Source organism: Rattus rattus, chromosome 2, assembly GCF_011064425.1.
Source record: "Rattus rattus isolate New Zealand chromosome 2, Rrattus_CSIRO_v1, whole genome shotgun sequence".
NCBI lineage: Eukaryota > Metazoa > Chordata > Mammalia > Rodentia > Muridae > Rattus > Rattus rattus.
The window spans coordinates 198,102,362-198,111,492 of record NC_046155.1 but is presented as its reverse complement, the minus strand read 5'-3'; the positions used below and the strand labels follow the sequence as shown (position 1 = coordinate 198,111,492).

General features: G+C 40.2%; 1 protein-coding gene across 2 annotated transcripts in view; it reads right to left on the bottom strand.

The window, feature by feature from the left end:
• Positions 1-2,471: 2,471 nt before the first annotated feature.
• Positions 2,472-9,131, bottom strand: part of Esr1 (estrogen receptor 1) — a 245,920-nt gene continuing 239,260 nt past the window's right edge. The window contains exons 8-9 of one of the 2 annotated variants that reach the window (XM_032894791.1): positions 5,753-5,936; positions 2,472-2,783 (exon numbers count right to left, since the gene is read on the bottom strand). In XM_032894791.1, coding sequence (XP_032750682.1) covers positions 2,549-2,783; positions 5,753-5,936 — 419 coding nt within the window. In that variant the 3' untranslated portion in view covers positions 2,472-2,548. The remainder of the gene's footprint in view (positions 2,784-5,752; positions 5,937-9,131) is intronic. The other variant, XM_032894790.1, reaches the window with a different exon arrangement.

Genomic DNA, 9,131 nt, shown 5'->3' with positions numbered 1-9,131 from the left:
GCAGCTGAAAGATGTCAGCTGATCAAAATTGGCACTTCAAATAAGGATAAAGAGATTTCCAAACATTGTTTGAAACTCGTGGGCTAACACTTCAGCTGTCTGATATTCTCTGCCCATTTCAAACTTATTATCATAACATGAATACAAACACAGTAGATGGGATAATGTGAAACCCTCCACTAGAGTATTGTTTGGATTTAGCTGGTATTACATCATCTAAAGTCCTAGAAGGTTTTTTTTTTAATTTTTGTTTTTATTTTTGTAAAAGAAAAATCTCAGTATAAACATTAAAAAGAACCCACTGACCCATTAGCTACTGTCCAAAAATATTACTACTGATATTTTGGTAAAAGCAAAATTAGCTGCCCTGAATAATTTTCCTTCTCAGGCATAATCTCTGCTACATAAGATTGTCTGTCATTCAACATCCAACAATAGGCATGTGGATTAGTGCTATTTTGTCTACTGTGGATACAAAAGTTGATATGAAATGTGATCTTCATTTAAATGAAAATCACCAGGCTTTAGGCATTAATAACTGCATACATGACACAGTAGTTTGAAAAGTCTACAAAAAAAAAAAACTAAATATTTTCCCTTGTTTTTTGCGATGTTAACCCAATCAAATTAAAACCCAGAACAGAACTATTACATTCAATTGTCCAAAAAACAAGCAATTAAATTTCAACAAAAAATATATATTATACTATGTAAGGTGCTTCTTAAACATACACAAACAAAAGAGTTAGGTTCTTAAACACATTATTAAAGCAGATACATAAAATTGTCCCAGAATTTGATGAACAAGGATGAGGAATTAAAAAAAAAAAAATAAAAAGAAAGAAAAAAATGGCTGTCCCAATTTCTCACTTCTTTGGTAGTCAGTTAACTGGGAGAGCAGAAATTAATGGAACCCACCATTCCAAATAGGACAGAACAAGAGAAGCCTAGCCATTCACCTAGGTTGTTGACTAACCCATCACATCTCAATGGAGTTCAAATAATAGATCATGAAGTCAGGAATGGACCCAAACTTTCCTTTTGGTTAGGAAAAGGAAGAAATCCTTAGTTGTCCTAGAGAGACCAAGACACCAGAGGTCTTGGGTGGATGTGGCTAGAGTAGGCCTTTCTTTTTATCCCCTGTTGAAAGGACTCTCATGATCTAATTCTGGTCTTCCTCTCTGACTTATGAAATTTAAGAACATGAACTGTGTCAGGGAAGGAATTTTTCTCCCTAAGGCCTTACTAGTTGGTTTTTGGATGAGTTTTAAATAGTTAAGGACACTCTACTCTGAACAACTTCTCAGCAGCTTGAGTCATGTATGTCCCAAGACCTTGCCCCAGTGCCTTTCCTCAAGCTTCTGGAGCATCTATAGGAACACAGGTATCTACTGTCAGCTCTTTCCAATCAGGTTCATACCTGAAATGTAAATGAAGCCAGACCATGTATCACAGGCAGTCTCACTGTGCATTGGGGGACCTGTGAAGCTATGGCCCTGGCCAGGTCATTCTCCAGGTCTTACTTTTCTTCTTGTTCACATTCCTCTGAGTCACAGTCATTGTCCATGTATTTGCTCCCTGGGCCCAAGAATAAAACTAGAAAAAACCAAAAAAAGTATCATCAACTTGAAGATTCATTGTGACTGCCCTTGGTTGATCTACATGGTAACAATTTAGGGCAGTTCACATCAGGGAAGAGACATCCTGTGCTGAAGAATGTTAGATTCACTGGAACAGGTCCCCAAGCTGCCTTTATTGCAAGCCCCAGAGGCAGAAGTCTATTATAAAATGAAAATCAAATAAAATCAATACACCCTACAGCCCTCATAAAAGAGACTAATTCATTCCAGGGTATTAACTGAAACTGACTTTCTGGTTCCCACAAGTCATGGGAAGTAAGAATTGTCTAGAACCCATGATGTATGTATGTCAGCAGCTGACACTTTAGAAGCCAGAAGGTGGACTGTATTAAGTTGGCATGGTCTTGACAACTGGGGGAATCTTCCTGTGTGCATGGTGTATTCCTATAGGGGCTCAAGATTTCCCTTTAATAAAGTCATATGTTGCTATAGGAATGCAAGAGGGTGCTATAAGGAACCCATGAGATACCTTTCTCAATGGCTTCAATTAAAAGAGCCACTTTGAAGTCTTTGCTGAGGCTTACTCTTGGAGCAATTATGAAGTGCTTATTAGAGGTGAAATGTTTACTCTCTAGGCTTGGGTCTCAACAAGTAGCTTCAATGCAGTTATCTCAATTCATTCATGAAGACTGAAGAAGACTACAGGAATCCTCATAGTTAGTGATGTAGCAAAGGGAGGAAAGAGAGCTGGTACCAAAATTTAGCCCTGGAATCCCTTTTGGCTGTTCCTAACAGAAGACATGCCACTAACAACTGATCAAGGAAATGAATGGCCACTCATACTAGAAAGCCACTGGTGGTGGATGCATGCCAGAGTGTACGCAGGAGACAGAATTCTGCTAAAGTCATACAGGACATGGGTAAAATGTTTCAGGGATTCGAGGACCTTGTGGGGAGCCTGGGAGTTCTCAGATGGTGTTGGGGAAGCCCTCTGCTTCCGGGGGGATGTAGTAGGTTTGTAAGGAATGTGCTGAAGTAGAGCTGGTGGTGGTCAGCTGGCTCTGGCTAGGCTCCTCCGGGGGCACTCCCATACGACTGGTGGGGGCATGAAGACGATGAGCATCCAGCATCTCCAGCAGCAGGTCATAGAGAGGCACGACATTCTTGCATTTCATGTTGTAGAGATGCTCCATGCCTTTGTTACTGGAGGGGAAGGGACACAGAGGGAACTATGTTAGACCATGGCTTAAACCCCCAAGATAGCTGAAATTCTTAGGTGGACGAAGTAAGAGAAACTCTGAAGGCACTTCTGAGTCATTTTTTAAACCTATTAAGGATTTGTCATAAGATAACAATTGTAGAAGCTTAGGGGCTTCAGAGACCCCAGACTGGGACATGTGTCCATGTGTCTTTATTTCCTCCATCCTATAAGGGCACCCCATTCCCAATCATGTTCTTCCTGCAGCTTCTTTCAGTGTGTTTTCTATGCATTTTTCTCTCTATAATGTAACTTGAATGTTACATTTTTCTCTCTATAATGTTGAATGTCAACTTGACAAGCTCTAGATATCTGTGGATGTCTACAGAATTGTTTCTAGATTACATTGATTGAGGTTGAAAGACCCACCATAACATTGGAGACATCACTATACAAGCTGGGGTCCTTGCCTGAGCTTTTCAGTGGCTTCCTATAATATTCAGAGAATAAAAATCAAATTTTCTATCCAGGCTCTCTGAGGACCGAATAACCTGCCTTCATCTCCCTCACAGAGAGTACCTTGAGTGTCATCCTGCATGGATTCTCAGTCACTGGTCTTTGACCTTCTCTTTAATGGAATGAAGACCCACAGAGACCTAGAGAATGAGACATTCTGTTCTCTTTACTGGAATGAATTTCCATGGAGTCTTCTAATGCCTTTTGTGACCAAAAAACCTTTGTGGCTCCATGGCAATGGATCAGACCCTGTTGTTTAGGTGTTTCCTTCCACATGACCCTAACTTCTACCATTGCCCAGAACAGTAAATGCTGCTCACAAGAGGAAATGGGAGAAAGGGGGAAGAGAAGGATGCGGGCAAATGGCTCTTCTCTTCTTCCTCTTTGCCCTCTCTACCATGTAGGTGGTGAAGGCAGGAAATCATAACTCTTCCATGGCTTGAAAATTTTAATGATAAGTATGTCTCTGGGTGTGATAGAACACACCTGGAATCTGAGTGCTTGGGAGTAGAGTAGGGTAAACATTTCAAATTTAAGGCTAGCCTAGTTTGTCTGGTGTATTCTAGGCTAGCCTCAAATGTACAGTGAGAACTAATCTCAAAATAACTAAAATTAGAATAAAACAAACTAGACTATAGCTGTGTATATCATGAACAGGTAGAACTAAGAAAATGTCCTGATAATATTTATGTTGCTCAGGTTTGATCTGTGCCACAAACACATGAGAACCATCAAGTACTGAAATCCAAATTCAATCACATGTTTAAGTATTATTTGGGGTTTTTATGTGTGTGTTGTTGTTGTTTTGGTTTTGGGTTTTTTTTCTTCCTTTAATTTAAAACACCATTCGTACTTAGTGCTCCGACTCTGTCATTGTCTTTCTCCAACCATCTAACGAATCACATTTATAGTCAGATAAAATCTGAAATCTGAAAATGTTAAATTACTTATGCTATGGCCCTAACCTATGACTAGGGTGATGCTAACAGCACAAGAATTCTATGATTCAGATTGGCTGCAGGGAGCCAATCTGGACAAAAAGAGTGTTTTGTATAGGGATATGAGTGTGTATGAATGACACAGAATACAGAGAGACTCAAACCTTTGAGTAAAATAGTCATCTCTCCTTCATATTTCACAATTGAAAAGCTCTCTGTCTTGCCATATCCTTTATAATACATTGTCAGTAACAGCAGCCATGGCAAGTGTTTATTGCCTGCTAGTGCTAATAACCCAAGTGCATAATGGGTTTGTAAACTCATAGAGTCCCTGTCAACAACTGAAAATACTCAGAGGCGCCATGTGCTTTCTATAAATTCCTTCAAGGATATATCATCATATTTTCTTCAAGGGGAACTTACTCTCTCAGAAAGTTATTTTGGCAGCACTATGCTCTTCTGAGCTAGTCTCTGCTTCTGATATCATCAGAAGAAAGAGAAGAGAAAAAGTAGATATGTTTTCCTTGAATGTGACCACCTACTTATGGCCCATTATCTAGCTAGCATATGAGACTTACCACATTATCTTGCTTAGATGATAAAACATTACTAGACATGACGTAAAGTGTTAAGCTGGTTTTGCTCAAATGGGCTGAATTTCTTGGGTCTCGATGCAAGGGTGGGGCTTGATGCAAGTCTGCTACTGGTGTCACAGAGAGGTATAAGTGAGTCCAGCTGAGACCCTCAAGGACACCCAGTCAATCTCCAGCCAGCAGTAGTGCTACATACATGACTTAAAGAACAGCCACTGTGGCATAACTTCAATTATGAAGGACACACAAAAAGATAATTATGAAAGACTGCATCACAAGGAATAACAGAAAAAATAAAAAACAAAGGGTGACATGCTTTTAATGAAAAGCAACAGGAAACCCCTGGAGGATTTAAGTAGGGAGATGACATGATATTGATTGATGTTAAAGTGAGCACTCTGCTTGCTTCATAGGGGATGCAATAGAACAGATTGAGATTAAGAAGCATGTTAGGTGACAGATTACAATAAGGACAAAGGAGGTCACAAGAAGGCTTTGATAGCTATGGACTCATCAATGTTGACTCTGCATGTACTTTTTTTTCCAAGCCCAGGGCTCACTCGTTCAGCATTCCCTGGTGTAGGTGAGTAAGTTATAATGCCAGAACCATAACAGATGTGTCTGAAGCCTTGAGAAATGGCTTATGCTCAGCGACACCCTTTGATTGACATGTCTCTTCTCATTGAATGTGTTTTAAACTACCAGTGCATATCCCTTCCTCTAGGGTACCCTCTCTAATGCTTGACTAATGCTTCAGGCAGGTTCTGTGCTCCCTCTTCTGTCCTCCTTTAGCCTTTTGGTTCAGGCATTTTTTTCGAAGTTACTTTGCCTACTGAGCAGCCTATCCTGCTTCAGGGAGCAGCCAGTTGCACAGAGTGGGTTAGGTCAGCATCTTTTATCTCTACGCAGGACTGAGGGCTGCCGTACCTCATGTGCCGGATATGGGAAAGGATGAGGAGGAGCTGGGCCAGGCGGCGATGCTGCTGCTGCAGAGTCAGGCCAGCTTTGGCCATCAAGTGGATCAAAGTGTCTGTGATCTTGTCCAGGACTCGGTGGATGTGTTCCTTCTCTTCCAGAGACTTCAAGGTGCTGGATAGAAATGTGTACACTCCTGAATAATGGAGAGAAAGAGAAAGAGAGAGAGGTTCAAAAGGGACATGGTCATGGAGACAGAAGCATTCCTGGGATGTTATGATGAACCAGGGAGCTTCCTCTGACACTTCTACAACACTGAAAATACAGTGGACATATTGGTCACATCTGAAAAGAGATTGTGTGGCATTCTTCATGAATATGCACATCTTTCCACTTCAAGAAGCCGAGATGGCCTCTTGTGCCTAATCCAAGATTCTCTAAAAAGGATATTGATATTGTAGCTATAATGGTGGCATGACTTTTCTTCTTGGGTAGATCTAACATCTACATGAACTGTTCATTCAGTGCTGACCACAACCTCAAGAGGAAACCGTCATTGCTTCCTTGGAGGGAAAGAGAGATGTGCTACTTACAAAGAGAACATAAGTGGTATGTTGGGATACATAGGCTGCACCCAGTAGGCCATCTCCACATGTGATAATGATGGGCAGACTCCCCCCTGCCCCCAGGAAACACAAGACACCACTTATAATAAGATTCACAAATAGTTATGAGTAGTTAGCTAAAGGATTAGAAGGTAATTGCTTGAGGTGGAAGTAATTTGGCTTCCACTAAAGTAAGTCTACACATATTTTAGTCTCTACTGAGTAGTATGTGGCATGGGTGTGGCCAGAGACTTTAGGAATAGCTGTTTTTCCTGTCAGGCAAGTATGTCTTCCCTTGACCTTCTACGGCCTCTGCAAAAGATAAGCTGGGCAGAGCTCTTCATGATGGTTATTTTCTCTCAACAGCAACAGTCTCTGAGTTAGGCCATTAGAGCCCTCCTCTAGGGAGAGAAGCAAGGAGGCTGTGAGGAGCACTGAGGATGATGGGAAGGAGCACTAAGAATGATGGGAACATGGGAGGGAGTATGGTGCTCTCAGATCTCCTCTCAACTCCACTTGCCCTCTCTGGTAGAAATAAGCTCCTCTAACCTAACTACATGACCTTACAGGGTACACATGATGCTGGATTACCAGGAGTATTAGGATAATACAGCAGTGTGGGTTCATGCTTTCTCTGCTCATCCTGCTGAATAGGTCTCAGAACTATGGGCACCTTCACGTTAAAAGCTCTGGGGTGTTATTGCTCCCTGACATAAAGGCTGACAAGTGACAAGTTGTGACAAGTGACAACCTGAGGGTTGAAAATGAAGAAAATCTATACTAAGGAACTTACAGTAAACAGTCGTGATTGCCCAGAGTAGAAGATGGCCACGTTTAAAACAAAACAACAGAACAAGACTGGCCCAAATCTTGGCTGGTGTGGATTTCAGGGGAATCTCAAAGCTTCTGGCACAAACAGGCACATCGATGCACAGTAGATACTACACAGAATGCCAAGCAAGTTAGGCCTGAAGAAAGAAACTGTGCATAAATTATAACGTGAGTCCTAATCTTTATTTTTCTGACCTGTTGCCTTCTTAATGCCCAAGTGTTCTCACTTACCTTGGTGAATTATGTTCCACTTTTGACCATGTTCCCTTTTTCCCAGTCACTGAATACTGAATACTGCCCTATTTTATAGTTTAAACTGCCTACTATATACATTTTAACATTGGCCACTTTTATTTCTTTAAAAAACGAATTTCTTTAATTGGAAATTTTTTATGTGACAAAGAAAACATACAATCACAAGGGAGATAGTTTTTTAAAATTTGTGAAGGTCAAATAAATAGGACAAAAAATTGGGGACCTTTTGGAAAACATTACTCGAAATGTGTTCTTGACATATTTCCACTAGCAGTTTCCTTGTGGGCTGGTCAGGTTAGATTGAAGAGTCCATTGTTTTTGATTCATCCTGTTTCCTAACACGACTCAGTCCAACTTGCCTGAATTGTTGTTGGGAGCTCTTATATTGCTCTCAAATCACTACATGGGAAAGAACTGCATTAAATATCCACAGAAAAAAAGGGAATGCTCAAGGCTCTGGTTTGTGCTAGGGATCTCGGACCCTCCTGGTAGAAAGCCATTGCAGACTCTTTTCAGTGCTGGGAGCCAAGTGCAGAGACTTGTGTCTACTGAAGAGTTTTCCCCTGAGCCCATAACCCACTATCTTTTTAAAAATTCACTTCGCAGCTTATTTTTATCTTTATTTCATGAAGGTCTAATTGAAAAAGGTGTAACTGTACACTGTTGACAAATATTTCAACTTATAAAAATATCATCCAGCTCAAAGTGTGAAGCATCCCAGACTCAGAAAAATCTTATCTTGCCTTGTTCCAGTCTAATGAAGCCATTTGTCCTTACGCAGAACATCTACTCTTCTGCTCATTCCAGTAACCAGCACTGTGTATGAGAATATTGCCCACCATTTATGAGTCTTCTATTCTTAGCCTTTTGCAAGTCACTACCAAGTTAATATAGTAACTTGCTTCTATACTTTGAAGCTGTAATGGACCCTGACCCCTAGTATAAAAAATTAACCACTTCCTACATTTCACTGGGCCCATCTTTATCCCTCAATGCACTAAAACATGGAATATTTGAAGCCCAGTTTCCCAGGAAGCCACAGATAAACCATGAGGATTGACACCTGAGATGGTACCATGGTGCATCTCAGAGTCCGTCTGAACTGTGTTCTTGTTCACTAGCTTTTACAATTTTTTTATTTTTAATTAGATCAGTAGTTGGACCTCTTAAAAATCTTTCATGTACCAAAAGAATATGGTTCAGACACATCATTTTTAAAGAATTTTTTAAAAAGTAAATAAATACATTGCCTAAGAAACCATCCTTGGTAGAGGCTTTGTAGCCTGAAACTTGTGCTTCCATAGTGGGTCTCTCTCCTAATTGCTAGGCATTGCTAGTATTAAAATTGTACTTTAAATGTTTTTTATGGATTCAGTATTACTGTAATGTATATTCATTAACTATAAAATTCTTGTTATATACACATATATAGTTATATATATACACACACACACACATATATATATATATACATGTTGTTTACTAAAAAACTGTTACATTCTACACTTCTGCAATGAAATTGATGAACAGCACATTTTAAAGACTTGCTTTATAAAAATAGAGAAATTCCTGGGTTACATTCTTCCTAGATTTCATGTGGACCAGTGACAAAGAAAGGGAGTCCATCAAAGAATGACACAAGTGTCCAGTGACTGTGGGGTTAGCTTAGACATTGCAGGTGGCAGGGGGTGTGCCTTGGT